Source organism: Populus trichocarpa, chromosome 8 (genome assembly GCF_000002775.5).
Source record: "Populus trichocarpa isolate Nisqually-1 chromosome 8, P.trichocarpa_v4.1, whole genome shotgun sequence".
NCBI classification, from domain to species: Eukaryota; Viridiplantae; Streptophyta; class Magnoliopsida; order Malpighiales; family Salicaceae; genus Populus; species Populus trichocarpa.
Genome location: NC_037292.2, coordinates 14,836,368 through 14,860,771, shown reverse-complemented (window position 1 = coordinate 14,860,771; position 24,404 = coordinate 14,836,368). Strand labels below are relative to the sequence as shown.

The 24,404-nt window shown below is 33.0% G+C and overlaps 3 protein-coding genes across 3 annotated transcripts; all 3 read right to left on the bottom strand.

Annotated features, from left to right (window-relative positions):
* Window positions 1-7,335: 7,335 nt before the first annotated feature.
* Window positions 7,336-8,469, bottom strand: LOC7454256 (uncharacterized). Its single transcript, XM_002311804.4, has 2 exons — window positions 8,014-8,469; window positions 7,336-7,897 (listed from the first exon to the last, which is right to left on the bottom strand). The coding sequence occupies exons 1-2, from the start codon at window positions 8,122-8,124 to the stop codon at window positions 7,667-7,669; spliced, it is 342 nt and encodes a 113-aa protein (XP_002311840.3). The 5' UTR covers window positions 8,125-8,469; the 3' UTR covers window positions 7,336-7,666.
* A 1,587-nt stretch (window positions 8,470-10,056) lies between these two features.
* Window positions 10,057-15,617, bottom strand: LOC7454255 (NEDD8-activating enzyme E1 catalytic subunit). Its single transcript, XM_002311803.4, has 9 exons — window positions 15,371-15,617; window positions 15,124-15,287; window positions 13,086-13,288; window positions 12,196-12,428; window positions 12,051-12,113; window positions 11,902-11,958; window positions 11,480-11,601; window positions 10,985-11,102; window positions 10,057-10,674 (listed from the first exon to the last, which is right to left on the bottom strand). The coding sequence occupies exons 1-9, from the start codon at window positions 15,470-15,472 to the stop codon at window positions 10,387-10,389; spliced, it is 1,350 nt and encodes a 449-aa protein (XP_002311839.1). The 5' UTR covers window positions 15,473-15,617; the 3' UTR covers window positions 10,057-10,386.
* Window positions 15,618-18,615: 2,998 nt separating this feature from the next.
* Window positions 18,616-22,684, bottom strand: LOC7481635 (protein trichome birefringence-like 11). The gene is made up of 4 exons (XM_002311802.4): window positions 21,849-22,684; window positions 20,845-21,234; window positions 19,713-19,871; window positions 18,616-19,269 (listed from the first exon to the last, which is right to left on the bottom strand). The coding sequence occupies exons 1-4, from the start codon at window positions 22,295-22,297 to the stop codon at window positions 18,906-18,908; spliced, it is 1,362 nt and encodes a 453-aa protein (XP_002311838.2). The 5' UTR covers window positions 22,298-22,684; the 3' UTR covers window positions 18,616-18,905.
* Between the last annotated feature and the right edge of the window lie 1,720 nt (window positions 22,685-24,404).

Here is a 24,404-nt window from a genome sequence, read left to right as displayed (position 1 = left end):
AAGGCATACAACAAGAAGGTTAGGCCAAGCGTATTCAAAGAAGAAAACCTTATATTGAAAAAGATCTTGCCAATATCGAGAGAAGATCAGAGAAAATGAGTGTCAAACTATAAAGAACCATATGTGGTGAAAATAACCTTTTTCGGAGAAGCCTTGAATTTGACCAAGATGGACGAAGATGATTTACCTAAATTTGTAAGCTTTGATGTTGTAAAGAAGTACTATGTATAATGTACTTTGTCAATAAATCAATAAAGATCAAGTCTAGAAGGGACCCCAAGCACCTCATTCACCCCCTATAAATAGGGGTGAAGCTTAGGTGAAGAAAAAAAAACTTGAGATTGAAAGAAAGGAAACCAGAGAGAAAAACAGAAGAGAAATAGCCCCCTTACCTTTTTCCCTAATCCAACTGAGACTCATAAGACCTTACACTAAACCCCTACTTAATCCAACAAAAAACAACCACAAAAACCATCATTGCCATTGTTTTTCTTCTCTATCGCAACCTCCTTACCTCCAAACCACAACCACCAACCTTCATCGTGGAGCATCAGTGACTCCAACAGCACCATCACCAGCCAAGTAACACTTCACTCTCAGCCATGTAACATTTTCTTGATCCCTCATACATGGTGCTATGTATGGATAACATGAAGAAATAATCCACATTCTAGTGCTGGAATTTTCCAGAGAACAAGACCACTAGGTCGAGCCAATGGTAAAGAAATGAGGTTGGGTCTCTTGCCTCAACCCAGCCTGTATGGAAGAGAATATACAAGGTAGAAATAAGTGCGACATTAAAATTTAAGCTTTATAACGATTAGGATTTAGCCCGATAAGGTAGAGACTTCCCCATAAAATGAAATCTGTCTTGAACCTTAAATAAGAGCAACGAATTGAAAATGGTCTGAAAAAACAATCTATCAACAATGCAACTTACCATAAATAGAGTGCACTGGGGGTGATGCGTCTTTCCCTTGCATAATTAGTTCCCTTACCTAGACTCTCGTAGATCATTAGGTTTTCTAGTGACCATGATACCAGGTGGCGACTCCTTAAAAATCATAATTTTTATGATTAATCCCAAAACCCAAGTCTAGGAGGCAGCCCCGTCATACGACATCATTTACACCACAACAACCAATGTAAACTGGTTAACCGTTTGAGCCGTAAATGGGATACCAATAACCAGAAATGGCTAGTTTTGTTTTTTTGAAAACTTATAAATAGCTCTCATTCTTGCAAAAATAAGGATTCTGAACATACAATATATAAAAACTATTTCAAAAGCAAAACTAGCTAAAAATCATCAATCTTAACATTCTTTAAGGATGTGCTAAATTGAACCTTCATATACTAGCACAAGAGTATAAATTCTCACACTCGCTACACTTAAAAACTTCTATACATTGTAAGTGCTATTGAGTGAGCTATAGAGATCATAGATTCAATTGTATTATCTGCTCTTTTAAAGAGTATTGTTACAAATCATAAAATTATAAGCATTTGAGAGTTTCAGTGAAAAACTCTTGGTTATTGATGAGGGATATCACCAAGGTGAAAATCTTGAAGATGATTTATTCTTCAAGTGGTGAAAAGAAAGCTTGGTGTGGATTCATCAATGGATTGTACTTTTAAGCTTGGATTAGTAAAGAATACAATACTCGAGAAGGGTTTAGTACTTGAGGTATGGAAGTAGACTTGTCAAATCTCGTTAAAAATTGAGTTTGTAATCTCTCTTCCTTATCCTCATACTTTACACAATTTAATTATATTGTTGGATAATTATGTTTATTTATTTATTTATTTGAATTAACTAACAAAATTATTAATATTAATGTAACACCTAATTCACCCTCCATAGGTGTTATTGTTGTCTTAATCCTAGAATAATAGAGTGGTCCAGTGCATCAAGTGACCTTAAAAAAGCTCAAGCGTGTCAACTTGGATCAGGCAACCTGGACGACTAGGAAAAAGAAGTTTGACTATAAAAAAATGAAGCTAACATCTTTTTAAAAAATGACAGTTAGATGATGATGTATGATGCTAGTAAACCTTGATTAACTCGTCAAACCCGTGATTTGGGTTGTGAACTCCAAAGAGTTTGATAATATATTTTTTTATTTTAATTATATGATAAAAAATTAAAATCAATCCAATATTAAAGGATAAAATTAAAAAAACAAACAACAAAAAAAATCATCAAATATCCAATGTTGAATTTTAATATATATATATATATAAGGTCAGGCTAGGAGTCCTAGCCTGGGCATGAGTGACCCAATGTGTCAATGCCTTAAAAAAAAGGCCACGTTGGCTGGCCTATGTCAAGCCGACACTCCTGGGTCGTATTGTCTAGCCTTTATTTTAAAAAAGTGAGAGAAATAAGCAACGCCTCACCTGTTATAATCATATCAGAATCTGTCCACCATTATGGTGGTAGAAAAATCATGAGGTAAGGGTTTTAGGTTAACATTCCATTTTTCAATCTATTTTCACCCAAAATACCAAATATACACCATAAGAGTCTTTTTAAACCACCTATTAACCTTTAAATACCCTAAAATCACCCAAAGAATCCAAAATCAACTGAATCTAAAAAATCAAAATGAAAATCGATCTTTTTTTCATACATGTTTACAGGAAAACTCACCATCATCAAACTCTTTTTTGTTATTTTTCAGAAACTTTCTCTCTTCTCTCTCTAATTCAGGGACTGAAAATGAACAAAATGAACTTCTAGAGCAAAATAAAAATTGTCAAGATTTGAGGGACCTTCAGTTTTTTTTAGTTTTTGTTAATTTTCATTTTTTATTTTCTTTTTAAGGTTTATTTTTTTCATTTCAAATTTATTTAAAATTGCTTTTGTATTATTTATTGAAAGAAATTGATATTTTTATTATTAATGATGAAAAATCAATGAAAAATTGCTAGGATGGGTGAATAATTTTTTTTTTCTTCATACAACAATTTTTTCCTTACTGGGACATAAAATTATCAAAAAAAAAATATTAAAAAATAGTCCAATGAAAAAAATTACTATGTATTAAAATTTTTTTTTTTTTGGACAATAATTTTTTCCTTACTGGGACATAAAATTACCAATAAAAATATTAAAAAATAGTCCAATAAAAAAAAATTACTATGTATTAAAAAGTTTTTTTTTGGACATTAATTTTTTATTACCATAAAAAACTTTTTAAAAATAGTCAGATGTTATGATGGATGCATGATTTTATTATTATTATTTTACTTCAAACATCAATTCTTACTAATGGGATAATAATAAAAAAAAACTAATTAAGATACTATAAGATAACTAATCTTTTATGCCCAAATCAAATCTAAAATAACATGTACAACACAATTTATTATAAAAGAAAAATAGATATTTATGCATTTATTTTTCTTGCCCCATAGAGAATATATATATTAGATCAATGAATCTCTTAATCATAATGTCATATTAGATCGAATTTAATGAATATGGTAGCAGTTATGTCTACAGAAATTGGACTCCACAAATCGACATCCTCGCTAAAGGCCCACGTGGTCACTTGCCGTTAGTTATGTCTCTATGCAATAACTATGTCTGCCCAGGACCAATATAAGCCATTTGTTTCCCATAAATTGATTAGGTCATAGGTACGGTGATATCAGATAGGAAGAAGGTACAGCTAGCTGCCACGTGATAGAGGGTAGAAAGCTTATATTAGTCCCTCTTCTTTTAATTTTATATTATCTTGGACCCTTTATTTTTATTTATAATATCAATCTTTTATTATCGATTTTATTATTATTTGGTCCCTTCCTAAACGTTCATTACAGATGTCGTTAAATATTTCCATTAATATTACCAAATATTAATAGAATTACATTTTTTAATAAGTATTTTTTATCAATTTTATTTAGGCCATGTTTGTTTCCCGGAATTCATTTTCCGGGAAACCACTTTCCAAACTTTCCTGTGTTTGTTTGCCATTAGAAAAGTTGGTCAACGGAAAACACTTTCCGGTCAATGGAAAACACTTTCTGGTCAACGGAAACACTTTTCAGTCAACGGAAAACACTTTCCAGTCAAAGAAAAATTTGGTTTGATTTCTAGGAAAGTGTTTTCCTTTTTGGCTGTGTTTGTTTTCCGGAAAGTGGTTTCCGGGAAACCACTTTCCAAACTTTCCTGTGTTTGTTTGCCATTGGAAAAGTTGGTCAACGGAAAACACTTTCCAGTCAAAGGAAAATTTGGCTTGGTTTTCAGGAAAGTGTTTTCCTGAAAAATTTGGGCGGAAAACACTTTCCGGAAGTTGTGAAAAATTTAGAAATGTCATTATTTGCTGATTATATCAAATTTGATCCTCAAACTTTTGATTGCTATATATAATTTGTTTTGAATATTTATTTTTCAATTTCATCTCTTAAAATTTAATTTTTATATTAATTTTGGTCCTTATTTTTATAATTGCTATTTGCTTTTTCCTTATCATTTTTTTATTGAAATTTTTTATCTATCAAATTTGGTCCTCATTCTTTTGATTTTTACTTATTTTATTTGAAATAATTTATGAAATGTTAATTATTATTATTTTAATTTCTTCACCTTTTATTTTTTTTAATTTTTTAGATTTGATCTCTATTATTTTGATTATTATTTATTTTATTTGAGATAATTTATGAAATTATATTTTTTTTCAATTTCATTCTCATTCAACTTTTTAATTTGTAAGATTTGTTCCTTATTATTTTAATAAACTTGAAAAAATAAAACATTAATAAGTTATTTTCCAGCTCATTTTCCATAACATAACCAAACACTGGAAAGTGTTTTCCAACTTATTTTCCATTACACTACCAAACATCGGAAAACACTTTCCCGGAATTCACTTTCCCCGGAATTCACTTTCCAAAAGAAAACTACTTTCCTGCAAACAAACGGGGCCTTAATCAAATTGTTATCATCGTTAAAAAAAATGGATTGGAAGTCAATAAAAATTCAAATAATGATGCTCCCTAAAATTAAAATTTGAATTTTGTAATTCATTTGTAAATCACTACCACCAAACTTGACAATTGTATATTTCAATTACAAAATATTTCAATTACAAATTATTGTAAATAGATAAAAGGCTATGTTTCTTCTGTTGTTAGTGCCGAGAAGCTTGACATGGATGGTATATTGTGAAGAAGAGTGGGGTTTTTTTTTTTTATTTGATGGCTTGTTCACAACACACACACACAGAAAAAAAGAACCTAAACAAAACTTATAAAATCTTTCAATTAATGACTAGGTTTTTATATAATTCTTATTTTTTTAATGTTTAACTACATGATTTAACCATAGTTAAGAAATCATACTCGAGGCCGACTCGCTGCAAGGTTTTGATGACAGATTGGGAGAATAAACTCGAGTTAATTTTTTTTAAAAAAAATCAAAACAAAATCATTCTAAATTTTAAAAAATAAAAAATAAAACAGGTATTAACTTGGTTAGTCGTGTCTCAAGTTACTTGTTAGTTCGATCAGATCAATTAATTTGGTTTTTTTAGATCCAAACCAAGTTAGAAGGAGGGTTTTATAGCCCTTGATAAATCCACCAGACCTAGATAACAATGTATATAAAGCATTGCAAATAAACATACATAGATGGTTGATGGAGGGATTGGTTAGAGACAATTGCAAAAGTAAAAGGTTGATATTTGTATAAATAAAAATGAAAGGTCCAAACTAGTAAAATTTAAGATTAGAGGGATGAACATAAACTTTCAACCCATGATAGAGCTTCATGATTGAAGCAATTTTTCAAGCGGTACATCGTATTATTTCCTGTATTTTTTGCATCTGAGCTGGTGCTCATGTGCCGACAGGACTTCTCTTTGTGAAGCAAGTGGGTATTCGAGATCCATACTTGATTAATTTATTTATTCAATAATTCCACCGAATGTTTGTGGTTGCAAGTTGGCAAGTCCTAGATTTTAAACAAAGTTCTATAATATCTCTCTATTTAAAGAAATCAAAGCAAAGATCCCATGATCATCATCTATATCTTTGAACTTGATATTTCTTGGGTCGGGGCCCCTCAAGAATTTATGAACCTTGAACAGATTAGATGAGGATGAGATAAACTGTTCTTCGTCACGTGATACTGAGTTGCCAGTTTGGGAAAATGAAAGTGAAAACTATACTAGAAATGGAGATTTGAAAATGACATGAAAGGGTAAGAATTATTAGTTATTAATATTATTTTTATATCGATGATGATAAGAGGCACTGCTGTTAACCTCAACTTTATCGACTATGAACTTCATCCTGATTTGGTTGAAGAAACAAAAGTTGATTCGGTTAGATTCAGTTAAATTTATATGTTAATTTATGAATTGATTTAAAAAAAATTATAAAAAAATTAAAATAATATTATTTTTATTAATTCAAGTTAATCCGTCCAACCCACACACTCAAATCTTAAATAAAATCATGAACCGAATTTAATAAATTTGATAAAAAATATTTTTGAAATAGCTTCTCATCAAAGGAAATTAAAAATTTATTTTTCGTGTTTCAAAAGTGTTTTTTAAAAAAGTTAAAAAATATATTTTTGTTTTATTTCAAATTAGTTTTTTTGTTTTTTTTTTAAATATTTTGATGTGCTGATATTCAAAATAAATTTTTAAAAATAAAAATATATTTTAATATAATTTAAAAAAAAAACACTTTTAAAAACAACAAAATGAGTAACCTGATTTGAATTTAAAAAGTTGAAGAATAAAGTTTAAAGCGCAAAAATTATGGATAATAGAGTTTAGACACTTGACGAAATGGTCCAGACTCCAGAGTAACCTTATATTTTATAGTCACTTCTCTGTCAAAAATCTAGGTAAATGGCCCGATCTATGAGAAACATGATGATTAAACTTCAAAGAAGAGAGACTTGATGATCTAACATGCAAATGCATCAGAAAAAATCGACAGCTCTTCCTCCACTTACACAGCTTGTCACCAAGGAATCAATAGAATCCAGTAAGGCAATAACAGATAGGAGCATCATATTTTGTTATCTTTTGAGCTAGCTAGCTAGGTTGGATTGGTACGTATACAGCACAGGCATATTACTTTTAGCTGTCACTTTAGTTTTCTGTAAGTCCTATTTACTTCCTTCTTGATTCTATGGAAAAGAAACACCCCCACAAAAAAATGAAGAAGAAGACGAAAGGATACTTGTGCTGCTACATCAGCAGAAGTTTAGTGTTCATGCTCTTATAATTCTTGAACAGCTTGGAAGAGAAGTGACTGTGCAGTACCAAGTTCAAAGAGCCTGGAATGAATAACTCTGTTGCAATTTGCAAAAAAAAAAAAAAGGCAATCAATCACATTGATTTAGAAAATTAATAACAATCTTATGCTATACAACACTTCATAACAAGCACACATTTCCTTTATTGGAGAGGTACAATCCTTTGGTGAACCCCGTAACTAGGATCTAGTAGTAAATAAGGAATAGTTGAGTGATTAATGGAGTGATTTTTCCCATGTACATCTTCAACGAACAAATCATCTTCAACAAACAGATCATAATCTATCATATCCTTGCTTGAAGCCCTTGCTGGAAATAAGATTAGTAGTAGAAATTATCGAATCATGCACTTCAGGAGCATATGTGCATAGCTATAGGCTTAATTTAGCTTTTCTTGGATTTGAAAGCATTGCTGTATGATACTTGAGAAACCACTCTTGTGTTATCATGCTGCCTGTTATTAGACTTTTGGCTGTATCTTCCTTGTCTGTGTTTCCTTCTTGGCTGTGAAGACTTGGGGATAAAAACTCCTGTTCCCTTGCAGCTTTCCCTTCTGCAGTTTTGCTCATACATGGAATGAGATGGTGCACTTGGATAGTTGCCTCTGGAGAAAGCCTGCAAAATTTATAGTAAATCCTAATTGACCAGCTATGTACAGCTCTAGCTAACTAAGCTACGAAAGTACTTGAAACGGTTTTGCATGAAATCAGAGGTTGGGTATGGTGAAGAACCTGAAAAGAAACTGAAGGGTCCTCATCATCGTCATCCATTATTAGAAGAGATATTTGCTTGCTTAAGTCTGCAAAGAACAAATCATCTTCTAATTCCATAGCCATTTCCATAGCAAGTACACCAAGAAAAAACAGCTCTCTTTCTGCCGCTAGGCTACTCAGAGTAGAATTTGAAGATGTGTGCAAGGCACAAAAACAAGGAGGTGATCTTCAGTTCTACTAATCTTCAAGTCACTTTTCCTTTTTTTTGTCCTGTGAAATGGGAATGTGTGGGTTATAAATAGTGGAAAAGGCATGTGATGGGCGAGGTAAAGTTATGGAGGGATGCATGTGGGGTGGTGGGGTCTTTTAGTGGCAGTTGGCCATTCTGGCTAAAGTCTCAATACCCCCACAAGAATCATGAAATGTGCTATGATGTTATCCAGTTGAGGGAAAGAGACGAGAAGCAGCAAGTAACAGCCCACACCTCGATATCTGATCCAAGATAGACTCGATCTCTAACATTATACATGGTTGTAAATGGATAGGAGTTGTCTCTCTCTCTCTCTCCCACACATCCATCGCTCTTATAGCCTAAAGAAAGCAGTATGGTTCAAAATTCTTAGTACATAATCCACATATCTTAATATTTGAACCAAGGCTCCTTCTCTTTCTAGCTAGTAATAGTTATGTAGTAATTAGTGCGCAGTCTTGATTCTGCAGTAATCAATGCAGCATGTTTAGATGCAGCTGTAGTTACACCTACATTCTCAAACCAAGGCTTTCGGTTAGGAAAACGCGAGTGCAGCTGATGTCTTTGATTTCGAAATGCAACTTGGCAATCAAGCTTTAATGGACACTAGATCCTTCTCTATTTGTTGCAGACCTAGATTGGGTCCAATAGTCATATAAAATAAACAAAGAAATGAGACCTTCTGGTCCAGCTCTACCTTGGATTGAGGCGTCGTTGAGCATTTACCACTTGCCTGATGGCCTGAGGTTGAGTCCAAAACAAAGAAGAATCGTATTAATTTGTTCATACTTCAAGGGGAGAGTTATGGATGAGGGAACTAGAGAAACTCACCCTATTTCCTGGTACCTTGTAACACAGGACAATTATGGAATTCCAGGTTGATAAGAGATCATGGGGTATTAGGGTATTATTGGCTTGCTAGGTCCACTTTTAGAACTCGAAAGTTTGATCGCTCACTCGAAACCTCATACTTGAAAACACTTAACTCCTCTTGGAAAGCAAGTGCCTGAATCATGGATGGTTGTCATTTGGTCCACACGGTTTGCTGGCTGGCCATGGGACCCTAGCTTGTGCTTAACATTATGGGTGATGCTATTGGGACCCAATCTACGTGACCATCTGGGCCATGTTGCTTTCTATAGCTTTGAATGCAGTTAAACTTCCTTTTTTCTTGGAGAGGGGTTTTAGTTTGAAGGTAGCAACTGCAACCAACTGATTGTCCTAATCTCTTGAAGTGAGCTGCTGGTTTGCAGTTAGACATTTGAGAGAGAGTTGCTTCAAGCATGAAAATTAGTTGTGCGAGCTATAATCTTGGTTGAGTCAGAGGAGCTAGGAGAGCAGTATTAATGCTGTCTCCATCGACAGCACTTTCCTATTGAACTAATGAAGACGAAACTCTCTCTAAAACCAGCAAGAAACTTATCTGCAGGCCTAACTAGTGCCTGTCCTCACCGAGACATGGATACTCCTCCCTTCCCAGAAAAGAAGGAAGAAAAATATTTGAATTGTACGATCATCAGTTTATAATATTCTTTCTAGATCTGAAGTGAAATGCTTAGAAGTTAACCTGTAGCCACCCGACTGCACGCAAATCTGTTGACTGGATTTGGCTAATCATCTTCACCAGGATGCGGCCACCAGATTCTTTTGAGGTCATTCCAAAACTTTGATGGCCTGTGATTTTTGCATTTCAGAGCAATTTGGTTGTTGTTACTCTTGCCATCAGGTATTGTTATGGATCTGAAGCTCATTCTGATGGCTATTTTAGCATAGCGCATCGCACTGATCTCTAATGACACAATGGACTCGTAGGCATTAAAAGGCTCCATTTCCCTTCACAATCCATCTATCCAATTCCTAGTACAAAGGCCACAAAAAGCCTATCCAAGCATAAACCTACTTTCATCGCAACAATTCTTTGAACTTGAACTTAAAATCCTTGTTAATAAATCTGTTCTCTTGGTAATGTACTTACATCTGCAGGTGTTCCTTCGAGGACCCATATTTTGATCATTGTAGGCAAATAAAAAGATACCAAAACTTGACACCAAACTTCCGTCTTTGGGGAGAAATTTTCTGCGAGAGACCTTATACTTTGCAAGTGAAAAGTTCTGCAGGTAAATACCCAACTGTAGTGCAAATTAAGCTCCAACAGCCATATCCAGATCCGTAACAGCATCGGCTCCCTTGAAAACAAGGCATAATTTCCGCAGACATGAAGTTTTCTTGTCATCCTTGCTAGTTGTACCAGTCACGTGAACGATGTCCTTTGGAAATTTACCCATAAGTTCAAAAAGTGGTAAGTTTAGGTTCGATCGAGTCATCTCTTCCAGAACTGGAGGCGCTTGCATGTACAAATTCGTTGCTCGGTGTCTAACACTTGCTTTTGAGAGGAGTAGCTTAGGGTGTTCTTCAAGCATATCAATAAACTGTTCACACAAAAACCAATAAATATAAAAGCAAAATAAACTGTTTGCACAAAAGTCAATCAAAATAAGCAACATAAACTTGAGTGCATTAAAAAGAAGCAAAATATAATTTAATAAAGGATAGAAGTAGAATTTTTCTTCTATTTTCTAGATAGGTAGGAGGAACCCAGAGAGGGAACCGCTTTGATTATCTGAGAATATGAAACATACAATTTAAATGTGGTGACATACCAAGAAAATATTTTAGCGACCAGGTATGATGCCATCAGCAAACTAAAAGGAACAACAGCCATGAGAATTAGAAAATAACCTTTTGTAAAGTAACTGAAGTGTCCAGCTCAAGAAGAACACCTGGACCACAAACAAGGCAATCCTTGTCCTTCACAAATTCAGTCACTTTGATGTGTAGACCTTCCACACCATTATACCTGCGGAACATTCAGATCATTCAGAACACGCTTTCCTCTAGCTTGTTAAGAGAGAAGGATTAAAAAAAAGAATAGATCCCCTATTTTTGCTCGGATTTCAAAAGTCAACATAGCTCCATCAGATTCAGTAACATATACGGTATTTTACGAGGCAATTATGGTTCCCACATCCAGCTAATCATTCAGATGGTAATAACAAGGTTGATCATATAAAAGTACTAGACATTGAAGAAAAAGTTATTCTTCATAGCAAAAAATGAGAGGAAAAGATTAAGTCTATTTGTGATTGTTATATGATTTATAATAAATAATCTACCACCACACAAGGACAAGATGAAATTCCAAAATAAAGCAAAATCAAGAAGAATTCCACACACGTAAGATAGTTGCTTAGAGTTTTGCTGCATCCTGATGCAAGCTTCAAGGTTTCCAACGTACACGCAGCTGATATAATTGCATTGGTGGAAGCAATAGCTGGTATGATGTTTTTCACAACACCCTGTAAGCAAGAATGAACTTGCGCTATCACAAAAAAAATGTAAGGGGAAAAGAAAGAAAAGGAGAAGAATGGTGCAATAAATAGGTGAAGCCAATTGACACTTCAATGAAGCATTTTGTAAGAGTTTCCTACCAGAGGTTTTGGATAGAAAAAAAAGGCAAATAAAAATACATGCGTCCAAATAACAAATAGACAATTTTCAGGTTAACAATGAACTTGCCTCTTAAGATGTGCTCAGGAATGTGCTAAAAGAACAAAAGAAACCAGACCAGAAATTAACTTCACAGAATGTAAAAGTACCTGAGTAAGAGAATATGTAACACCTTGAATACCAAAAAGTTCAGCCCTCTTAACGGCCTGTGGAACATGGGAAGAGCACATGTTGAAAAGACAAACCTTGAAACTCAGCTTTAACAAAAACAAAATTAATACTGATCACAAAACTTCACCTCAGTGTATACCCATTTCATATGTTCTGGGTCATCTGGATCAAAAGTCTTTCCACTATGAACCTAGAATACAATGGTCTTAAGATAATAGCAATCAACTCAAAACAGTCAATTCAGTAATGAGAAAGGATGGATAATGCATTACCTCATCCCATTTAATTAAGTGAGCATATTCAATACAGTGTGCAGCAGTTCTAGGGGTTTCTGCAAGAGTGCATAGAGGAAACTTCACTTGAGGAGGGAAAAGCCAGATGGTACACTCAAAGCACGGTGTGGATCCTGGTATTATAACCCTAGCATGCCCCTTGAAACCTTCAGTCCCACCATCTACCATCGGTTTGACTGTTTCTTCTATTGGGTTGTCATCAGAATCATATTCTAATCACCAAGGAAACAATGACAACTCATGAGGTCAACAAGAATAAAGTGACACTTTCAGCAAAGAGCTTTTTTTTTTAATCTCAAAAGCACAGCATAACATTTTATGCTAGCATATTAAAAACAAAACTCAGAAATTGCATGCAGCTAGAGAATACTAAGGCTATTAGGAAAACTATAAAGGCCCCATACAATTTCCAACACAAACAGGTGAAAACCAGTGGTCATTGCTCCCACATATACAATTATGGAGAACTAACAAGACAGCATTTCAAATATGCCATGTCTGAAGTAGCCCATACCCATAGCTAGCAGACTGTGAAAGGATAATGCTACTTCATCACTGAAGTCTCGTCATCCAATCATATAAAGAAATCATATGCAATATCATGTCCCTACACGAGGACAAGACATGAGCATTACTCTGAGGCACTACATTTAAAGCTTTATTCCATGTGTGCGAGGCAATCATCATATACCACCCTTGTATCTGGAATGCACGCCTTACACAAATAAATTCATAGTATACATAACAGGCCTGATGTACCATTGCATGGGTGAAAAAAAAGGCCTCGTAGTAAGGAGGAAAGGTTTAGCCCCCTAAGCTCTCTTTCTAACACAAAACAACCACAAGCTAAGGAGGTTAAAAGCACGCACCAAGAAAACCACACGCTACAGCATTTATATAGCTTCGAGCCTCAACAGAATCAAGACCAAGTACAATAATAATAAAATCTTTATAAAAATCAATTTCTTTGTCCTCGATCCGGCAAAAATGAGGCACAATATTCACACCACTAACTCTTTCCATCACACGCTTGGCTGCCACCTCAGCCTTTGGCTTCCCAACATCTTCAAGCCTAAAATAAGAGCACTATATCAGGAGCCACTTTCTAATCAGAACCAAAGAACTATGATAATGTCCGAAAATCAAAGCAAAAAGGTTAACGACATATGTTAAATGACAATGCTAGTACTTGTGGAGAAGGAGAAGAAAAAAATGCACTTGATAGTACACATAGATCTAGTCATCTTTGATAAACCAACGAAGTACCCACTTGATAGTATATACCAGTCCAGAGAAAATTAAGAATAATGAACCATTTCATACCGATACACAACTATTAGGACCAATAACAAGTAACAAAGGTGTTTCTTATCTCCTTTTACAGACAGGTTCTTAAATGAGTAATTCTTTATAATCAAAAACCTAACAAAAGAACAATAAGTTGTCCCTTGTGAGCAATAAGGTAGTGTTTGGTTATTGTCTTGGGATACAAGAGATGAACACAGCTAGGATAAAGGGGATAAGAACAAGATACAGAAACAGAATTGTATTTGGTTGCGCAAAGTGAATATCCTGACTATTTGGTTGATGAGGGGCAAGTGAAACTAAAATACAAAAAAGTCTGTTTTACTCTTAATATGTCTTAATATGTATTACCATCAAATTTGCAATTTTTGGAACAAAAAATCGAGATCATTGTTCTCACTTTAATTTATTAATGAGCATTATTTTTTTTAATTAACTTAAAATGGTAATTTCTCCACTCATCAAAATCATGTTAAAAAATGATTTGTAATCATTGTTAAAAAGATAATTCATTGCTATAAAGAGAGTATAATTAAATTATAATTTACTCGGTCATTAAATCATTTCTCCAAATATATTTAATAATAAAATAAATAATTAAACCAATTATATATCAAATAAAATATTTACAGCAACACAAAGTTAAAATCTAATATAGTTAGAAATACAAAATAATAATTTCATTACAAATGCATATTTTTTGTTATCATTCAATCCTAGCCTCTCCATCATTAAATCCCATTTGTTTGAGAACACAACCAATTTTCATCTCTTTATATGATGAATGTTTTAATTATTACATGAATTTTTCAATAATGATATTCATTTTCTTTCAATAGTGTGAAAAACCTCTCTTTTCTCTTTCTCTTTCTCTTTCCTTTTCTCTTTCTTGTTTATATTTCTCATATTTTTTTCTGTTTTTTTCTTTTATATTTTCTAGTTTTCAAATCTAATGGTGAAGATTAAGTTAATTAAAATCAATGGTCTAGATCTAAATGTAAGGATAAACACTAAAATTATAAATTGTGTAAAGAGATATTTGTGGGGAAAAATTTAACTTGGTTCTGTCTCTATTGCCTTTATCCTCCTTTTTAGAGGGAGGAAAAATTGTCAAAACATTGTCTCCAAGACTTCGTTTCCATTACCAAACACATTTCCGTCCTGGTTATATCCGTTTTTTTTTTTTTTTTTGGTCTGGAGACAGTAACCGGTACCTAAAGGTACTCCTTTTCCTTTGCTTTGTCTTCAATGCAAGATGAACTGTTCTTCGTCAATTACCATCCAAATAGGCATATTTCTCCCTTGATACAGATATACCTAAATGCACATATAACTAAGTTTGTCCCACAGTTTAAGAAAGAACCCCTTGACTAGGTTATGCAATGTTTCTTTTAAGTTACTCCCATCAGTTGACATAGGGTAAAAAGAAAATTCAAGTTCCAAGAGGCAAGAGCTATTTAACAATTAACACACAACCCACGAAACCACTTAGTAGTTTTTACAACCCAAGGGCATATACCAATTTAAACAGCCATGAATTCAACAGAGAAAAGAAAAGGTAAAGGCAGATAAGCAAATGGGTCAAGGTTGAAAAACGAAAACCTGAAGAGAAACTGGCGATTGAGATTGGTAACCTCGATACGGTCCATATCAATGACCTCCAGATTCTTAAAACCTGATAAAGCTAAGTCTTTTAGCAACTCACAGCCCAAACCGCCTGCCCCAATTACCAATATTCTTGCATACTCTTGAAGATCATCTCTCAACTACAAGAATTAAACAAAACAAACAGTTAAGAATTATTGCGCACCACCTGTTTGTTAAATTCCCCGAGAAAAAAACAGCTTACTTGAGCACCGGGTTCGAAGGTGGGAGCTACGAGATTGCCGGGTCTGAGAAGCAGCTTGTCAAGGTCTCTTGATCGGCTTTGTTGGACTGTAGACTCTGCCATTGTCTTTCTAATCTAATTTCACTCTCTACGAGGTTGCAGTAGCAGAAGGTCGACGTAAGAAAATCAATCTTCTTTAAACTTTAAGAACTGGCTTGGGTGGGGGGCGTGAAGGCTAATGGCCTAGCTTGATTTTTACGCTTGACTTGGGCGCGTGGAGGTTCGATGAGCCTTGAATATAATTAATCACAGTTTTTGACATGGTGAATCCGCAACAGCACACGAAACAAAAACATTGTTATTAGATTTAAAATAACGGAAACATAACATGAAATGATAAAATTGAAAAAAGAAATTAACGTATCAGGTAAGACTTAAAAAAAAGAGATTGGCTGAATTCCTCTGCACAGTCTATGGTGCAATAGTGTAGCGCCATAGTGGAAAAAAACAGTAAAATACATTTTCATTTTATTATTTCTTACTGGATAGATTCCTCGTGCTATATAGTGGGTTAAGTTAAAAAACAATTAATGTAAAAAAAGTACTAAGCTGAAAAATAACAATTAAAATAATAATATTAAATAAACTAACAAAAAACCTAATTAAAAAAAGTTAAAAAAAATATACTTAAACCTGTTCGGATTATCAAATAATTTAATGATAATCTAATAGAAGAAAAACCGGAAAAAAAAAACTTCAAAAAAAAAATAAATAAACCAAGAAAACTCAGGCAAACTTCTTAAACCCGGTTTAATCTTAAGAACTTGCAACTTGTTGAATTATGGACTAGGGTTCAATTAAAATGCTTAACCGTCAACCAAATTAATTTTGAAGGATAAAATCATTAAAAATATATTAATTAAAAAACTTGCAAAAGAAAAAAAAAACAACAAAAAGAATGAGGATAAAATTTGAGATAAAAAGCAGCTGATGAGGATGAAATTTGAAAAAAAAATATTTCCAAAGAAGATAAATGGCAATTAAAAAAATAGTACTAAATTTGAAAGATTAAAAAATCATAGGGGATGAAATTAAAAAATATTTGTAATTTAAAGATTATTTATAGATTAAAAGATGTTAGGGGTGAAATTAAAAATAATTATAGAAGGCTAACTTAATAGAATTAAACCTAAAAAATAAGAAAACAAAACCTGAAAAGCAAGATTAAAAATAAGAAAAATAAGCTCAAAAAAAGAGGAAAAAACCAAGTAAAGTCGAACGAACCTTTTAAACATAGTCTAATCTTTAAAACCTGCAACTTGTGAAATCCCAGACCTGTGTTAAATCAAGGAACTTAACTTTCAGTAATTTTAATTTTGAAGGATGAAATCGCGTAAAAAATATTAATAAGAAAAACTTGCAAATGAAAAAAAATAGCAACAAAAAAAATAGAGATAGAATTTGATAGGAAAAAAACCCAAGGAGGATAAAATTTGAAAACAAAAATTATCCCAAAAAAAAAACATTGCAATAAAAGAATGATCAGATTTGAAAGATTTAAAAAATTATAGGGGTGAAATTAAAAAAACAGTAATTTGATAGATTATTTATAGATTAAAAAATTAGAGAGGTGAAATAGAAAAAAAAAATTATAGAAGGCTAACCCAATACAAACAAAACACAATATATAACAAAACAAAACAAAAAAAAATACAAAATAAGAAAACATTAGTTTAGAAAAAGAAAAAAAACCAAGAAAATTCGGCGAACTTCTTAAATTTAGTCTAATCTTTAAAAGTCACAGCCCATGAAATCTTTGACCAGGATTTAATTAAGAAGCCTAACTCTCGACCAATTCAATTAAAACTAGTGAGGATAAAATTTAATAGAAAAAACCTAAGAAGGATACAATTTTAAAAAACAAATGATGTAAAATAAAATAAACAATAATTAAAAGAATGGGGACTAAATTTTAAAGATAAAAAAAAAATCATAAGGGGTGGGTGGAATTAAAAACACTTGTAAGAACCAAGCAAAACCGGACAAATTTTCTAAACCTGGTCAAATTTTAAAAACTCGCAACCCATGAAAACATGAATTTAGGTCTAATCAAGAAGTTTATTGTGAGCTAATTTAAAAATATAAATTTTTAAAACTTGTCAAAGCAAAAAAGAAAATTGACAATCAAAAGAATATGGATTAAATTTGATAGAAAAAAAACAAAAAGAGGGTGAATTTGTAAAATAAAATCATTTGTGATTTAAAATAAGAACTTGTCAAGGCTAAAAAATTGATAATTAAAAAAAGAGGGGTTAAATTTGATAGGAAAAAAAAAAGATGGTGAAATCGTAAAACAAAATCAATTGAAAAAATGATTCAAAGCATAAAAATAGCAATCAAAAGAATGAGGACCAAATTCAATAAATTATTCAAGATAAAAAAAATCATAATAAAAAAAAATAGATCAAATTTAAATAATTAACAAATTAAATGGTTGATCTTTAATTTTTAAGGGGCTCTAGGTGGATGGGAGAGGAGAAAGAGAAAAAGAAATGGTTGTCGGCATTAAACTGCCGCGAATCTTGTCACATGACCCGTCTCTTCTGGTTCGGGGTGCCGATACCTTCCAAACACAACCCTAGAAGACAACGTTTAATGGTTCGATGGACCCCACGTGCTGTTAGAACAACGTGGGGGGGTTGTCCACACACTAGCGCATGTCGTGCACACGTTATGATGTTTTTTATAATGCCCTAGGTACCCTTGAAAATTACAAAACAAATTGTAAAATGACGAAAAAAGTTATTATGTGAAAATTCAATTAGTTTTATCTTGAGTATCAAGTAATTATACTATTCTAGAAAAATAAAAAATAAAAAATACAAAAATATTCACGAGTAGAGATATTAGATTATTTTATTTTAAGGTTAAATTAGTAATTTTATTGTATAAAATAAATAAAATTACTAATCCAACCCCATACAATTTTAAAAAGACAATTGTGTCATGGTAAAAAGACAATCTTACCCCCAAATCTTAGTGCATTGCCTTTTTTTTCCAAGGATAAATTTGCAACTACACTATTGTAATAAATATACAGTAACATCCTTAGGAGATTTAGTTTTTTTTTGTTAACTAGCATAATTGCTCATATATTGCCACTAAGAATATGTTTATGCCCTAAAAGAAGGGCTCAAGCCACAGCTTTACTAATCCAAATAACTAAAAGTTTGTTTATGCCAGTATTTGGCAAATGAAAAAAAAAATAAAAAATTGCTAATTACATTGCCCCAATGAATTACACCACTTGATTATAATTACATTAAAAAATAAATCCAATGAATAAATATTATCTACATTTTTTCCTAAAGTTATTCCCAAAAACCCTTTGCACATCCACTTGCCTCATATTTATAATCTTCCTCTTAACTTCCAAAATGCAAAACTACATCAAAATTCTGTATTCATGCTTTGTTCTTTGTCTGGAAGTCAAGAGTCATTTCTATGCATTTAAGTCCTGTCTTCACATTGACTCGTAAAAAAGAGGCTTTCCTAATCATACTTGTGCCCTAGATGATGAAAGGTTAAAAGTCTGCTTGGCTCCATGCTTGAGGAATAGTGCATAGAGTAACTCATTCCATGAGTCGGGGACTCCAGGCAGGCACCAGTGGCTGCAGTCCTGCCTATGCAGTGGTGCAGGATTGGAACCCAGATAGTATACAGAAGAATGCCCATCTTTTCTTCTTGCAGTCATACCGGTCACGTTCAATATGCTAAATTCTGCTGCTTGGTTTGAATAAGCTGAGAAGACATCAGTTACTATTTTGAATTGGGTCCATGTTTCGGATGGCACCAATGATGAGCCTAACTCTGGTAATGTCTCCAAGTGACAGTTTCCACCTGTCCTCCAATCTCCACCTCTGAAATGTAGGTGTAAAATAGGCCTTCTCAACAATCATAGGGACCACAAACAAGAAATGATGATGATGAAATCATACGAACCTAGACAGCTATTTAATAAGAACAAGTTAAAGTAACAAAAAAAAAAAAAAAAACCTCATCGAAAACAACATACTGTAAGACTTCAAGGATAAACTTGTGCCCAAGTAAGCACGAAGCACATTCACTTTGCTAGGCCTTTGAAAGGGAAACTTCAACTATGAGATCTTAAAATTTAGGATATGAACCCCTAGTGAGTGTATAGATGAACAAACAAAGGCGTTGCTCAAGAACTGGGATGAGTTGTTTCATACCATGCAGAATCATGCCAAAACTTCCCATCATGTAAACATTATACACCAAAACAAGAAGAAAAACGTTTGTGTAGAATACCAGTTAAAGTAGTGAAACACGTTTAACAAACCTGAAGTGCACAGGAGCAAATGTACGAAAAAAGACTTGGGTCTTGCTTGCGTTCACTTCGAGCTGTATCCAGTTCACCACAGTCTCTATTGACTTCCTATAAGCATCTTCGACCCCCATTTCCAGTTTCACTTCTTCCCCTTCTTGAAAGTAAGAACCCCTAGGCAAATAAATTGGAGAAGCAACATTAATTTCCCATGTTCCAAAATAAAACACATAATTTCAAAGAACGTGCACCACCTCTGCAATTTCTTTTAGTCAATCGATTAGCCTTGTCCTTCAAGCACTTTTTTCACTTAAACATGCAAAAGTTTAAATCCAAAAGGTCACATCCACTATGCATCGTTTGAACATACAAGCAAATCTTATCACAATCTGACTAAAAAATGACAAATTGTGAGGTCCATTGTGTTGTACTGTTTGAAAAGAACATATGCATGAATGACGGCTATCAGAAAATATCTCTGTTCAATCACAAGGAAAGGTAGACGAGACTGATGCACACATGGGAAAAAAAAATATTACAGCCATCCATCGTTCAAAACACTACTTCTAGTCTCACATCATTTGCACTACCCATAATGGCCTTGTAAGAAACAAACTTATTGGCGCCTCCTGCGGCAATTCAAATCACCATGCTTGGTTAACATAAGTTTGCACCACAAGAATTTACATGGATAAAGGAGGTAGAAACAAAGACAAGTGATCCAACAATAAAAAGCATCAAGGTCACGGGAATGAGTTAAAACCTAAGCCAGTCCAGAGTAACATAGAAACCATCAAATGTATCACTAGGAAATTCCCTGCCCACAGCAACAAATATATCAATTCGTGGGTCATGCCATTTTCACTAGTCATTTTAAACTCTAGATCATTGGTTTTCACTTTCTTCCTAACATAAACTGCTCAAAGTGAATTACAGGAAGATTGTTTTGACCTCCAATTTAACAATTGTTTTCAGCCTGTCCTGAAATTTTTCACAAATGCATGATGCCATATTATCATGCAAAACCCCCCTAAGAAAATTTTTTATATTCATCAAACCATCTTAGCAGAAGCTCATACTGCGAAAATAGAATTATAGATGGAAGATAAATGTAACCCTACAAGAATGGAAGGCTTAATCAATTTACCCTCTTATAGTTTTCTCATAATTCCACCAGTGGCCCATGTTGAGGACCAACACATCAGCAGATCTCCATTTGACAGAGTTCCAATCCATTCGATCCAATTTAAGTGTCAACCTAACCTTCTGTGGAGACCCAGCCGGCGGCCGGCTCTGCAATACAAGAAATGGAGACCTGTAATACTCCACTGTGCAATTATAATCCTTAAACTTGAATATCAAGAATCCTTTGTGCTTTGTAATTGGACTGCCGTTCACTTCATAGATGGAATCCTCATTTGGAATTGCAGAAGACAACATGCATAGGAGGGACTCCCACTGATTTCTTCCAATAGAATCTCCAGCAAACACTAACCGTTTGTTTCGTAGTTTCTCCAACATCATTTTTGCATCAAATCTACATAAATCAAAGAGAAAAGAAATGCTTTCATATTCTTCATAAAAAAAAAAACATAAAAAGAGCATAACAAGTGTGACTCAAATGTAAATACAACAGTGGGATTATGTGTGCCCCTGTGAGAAAAGGAAACTGATGTGATTGGGTGAAACAGAGAATTATCATGCAAGAAACTTAGAAGTCTTTAGTAAAATCTGATATCTTATAAACAAAACACTCTTGGTTTTCATATCATCTGCAACGAGAATTTTCCCAAAAATTTCTTCCTTCTAAGTTTCACAAACACATTTTCCAAGTAAAAACGAGACATGGAAAGGAGCAAAATTCATTTGTCTTCATCGTGTAAAGGCTTCCTTATCAGCACCCGACAAGGCTTATCAACCAAAGAACAGGACAATATCTTTCAACAAATCAGGGTATCTTTGGAATATCACAAATCTCATCCGTTGCTATTTGCTAGCTATATATATATATGCATTTGAATGATAATTTCCATACGAAAACGGGGGCAACGTTGTCATTGTCAGACACGAATGAACTACTAATAAAATGTAATCTTAAACTTCTGACATTAACAAGAATGTTAAAAAGATTTTTTTAAAAAAAAGGAGAACCTGGGCAAGTTGCAGTGCTTGGGTTGCCATCTCCATTTGGTGTAGAACAAATCAGGCCTGCCATTCTCAGTACACCTAAACCCTTGATCAAGAAAGCTACAATCTTTAGACTGGTACAATGGATACTTCTCATCCCACACCCAATCTCCATCAAACAGATCACATCCATTACCCTCTTCCTCCAAAAACTCTACTCGTTTATTTTTTCCTGACCCATTTAACTGCAACCACATAAACCTCTCTGACTTGCCTGGAACAATAAACTCTTTAACAATGACAGCCCTGTAATCTAAGTAAAAGAAGGAAAAAATAACACAAACTGTAACAAAAAAGAATCCAAGAACACCTAAAGATGGCTCAAAGAATCTCAATTGAAAGCGTTTGAATTTCTTGAAGATTTCAAATAATTGCATTGTTTCATTCTCCCGATAAGATGAGTTCTTAGACATTTGCGCTCAAGAAAAGATTTCGGATTCTGGGTTTGGTTTCTTTGGTGTCACTGATACTAAGCTGATATAGATATAGAAGAAAGAAAAAAAATAAATAAACAGAGTCGTATGGTAAGACAGAGGAGTTTTGGTTTGCAAGGAACATTCATAGCAAATGTAACAGACCTACGGCCATGCTTATACTGTTTTTGAGCCTCTTTGCTTGGCAGATCAGTTATGTTATGGAATGGATTGAAAAAACTAAAAAGTAGAGAGAGAGAAAATGGCCCTAATGGGTGCCAAAGAAGCAAAGAAACATTCACTCATGACAGAAGTAAACTACTTTCCTTTTGCGCTTTTCCGTCATTACTTGTTTGCAATGTGAGAGTGGTGGAGACTATAGAGAAAGATAGAGAGGAGGCAATTACGATTTAGGTAGTTTCCAGTAATGTTGGTTTTTAAATTTTTTTTTTTTGAATTGTATTAAAATATTATTTTTAACATTATAAATAAAAAATATCATGAATGAAATTTACTTTTTCTTTTAAAGCAAGAAATAATCATGTAAACAAACAGATATTAGCGTATTTGGAAGTATGATTGTTATTATTTTTAAAATATTTTTTATTTATAAATGCGTTAAAATAATTTTTTTTTATTTTTTAAAAATTGTTTTTGACATTAGCACATCAAAATGATCTGAAAACACAAAAAAAATATTAATTTAAAACAAAAAAAATAAAAAAAATTTAATTTTTTTCAAAAACCCTTTTTAAACACAAAAATAAACAAAACTACAGTTACAAGTCCAAAAAACGGTGCACCACAGCATGTAGCCAGACAGGTTATTAAAAGCTGCCCAAGAGTTTCTAAAAAATTAAAAATTAATTTTTTTTTGGTATTTTGGATCATTTTGATGCGCTGATCTTAAAAATAATTTTTAAAAAATAAAAAAAAATATTATTTTAATATATTTAAACATAAAAAACATTTCCTATTGCGTGGACCCATAATAGAAATACTCAATTCCGACCCTTTTAATCAAATGAGCAATAAACCAAGTAATTACAATTATAATCAAGCCAAGCAGTTTTTGACTTGTTTGTTAACAGGTAATTATGAGAATCATAAATAGCAATTTAAAAATAAAATGTCAATTACCATATCTAAGATTCCTAAACCCATGTTTTGAGAATTCTTAATCATGTATTAAGTGTTCTTTACAGTGATCAAATAAAAAAATCCTTTATTTTTTAATCTTAAAAAAGTAAGAAGTTTTGCATTAAAAATGATGATTATCTTTCCTAATTTGCATAAATGGAAGAAGATATTGCAATATGATATGTTGCTATTTAACATTTTAATAATAATCCTCAAGGGAGATTCACAGGATGCTACAAATTAGGGAATGAACAGCGGTTACGGAAACGTGGCAAAAAGACATGGGTCAATTCAAATGAGTCTGAGGTGGTTTACTGCCTGTCTGTCGAGGTGAAACTCTGAAAGAGAGAGACATGGGTAACGGCTAGAAATATGTTCACGCCCACGCGTCTTGTACGAACGTGGAATTTTTGGATTTGATATCTGGGACGTGTAATGTCCACTGTTAATAATTTTAAGATCTGACTTGGAATAAGCCAGCTACACTCTAGTTGTCATAACCTAGGAGGATCGATTTTATATTGAATTTTAATTTTTTTAAATTAAAAAATTAATATAATATTATTTTTTTTCAAAATAAAAAGAGTTGTCAACTCAGATTTTAACCGAGTTTGTCAATTTTTTTTTTCAATTTAAATCAATCCAAATCATAAGCCAATCGAGTATAAGATCAATTAACCGAGCTAATCTGAGTTTTAAAATAATACCCATGGTTATTAAACTTATTGGATGGACTTGATGATCAACGAACTGAGAGCCTGATTAGGATATGGGTTTTTTGAACTAATTTGAAAATTGACTAAATTAAATTCAAGTGACTTTATATGTTAAATCACGATGTAGTAGATCTAATCAAATTTTAGGTGAGGTTTAGTCTAGTCGACTCTAAAAAAAATTATTTTTATAAAAATAATTTATTTTTAGTTTTTTTAATATTTAAAATATTATTATTTTAGGATAAACTCGT

Bases quoted from the DNA above. Each gene is read 5' to 3' on its own strand.
- LOC7481635 (XM_002311802.4), bottom strand. From the start codon at position 22,297: ATGTCTAAGAACTCATCTTATCGGGAGAATGAAACAATGCAATTATTT. The intron at 21,235-21,848 runs GTTCTCCTTTTT...TGATTTATGTAG, and splicing joins AAGCACTGCAACTTGCCCAG to ATTTGATGCAAAAATGATGT. The intron at 19,872-20,844 runs GTAAATTGATTA...TTATTTGCCTAG, and splicing joins TATGAGAAAACTATAAGAGG to GGGTTCTTACTTTCAAGAAG.
- LOC7454256 (XM_002311804.4), bottom strand. From the start codon at position 8,124: ATGGAAATGGCTATGGAATTAGAAGATGATTTGTTCTTTGCAGACTTA. The intron at 7,898-8,013 runs GTTCTTCACCAT...TAAATTTTGCAG, and splicing joins ACCCTTCAGTTTCTTTTCAG to GCTTTCTCCAGAGGCAACTA.
- LOC7454255 (XM_002311803.4), bottom strand. From the start codon at position 15,472: ATGGCAGAGTCTACAGTCCAACAAAGCCGATCAAGAGACCTTGACAAG. The intron at 15,288-15,370 runs GTAAGCTGTTTT...TAATTCTTGTAG, and splicing joins CCTTCGAACCCGGTGCTCAA to TTGAGAGATGATCTTCAAGA. The intron at 13,289-15,123 runs GTTTTCGTTTTT...CTCTTATTTTAG, and splicing joins AATCGCCAGTTTCTCTTCAG to GCTTGAAGATGTTGGGAAGC.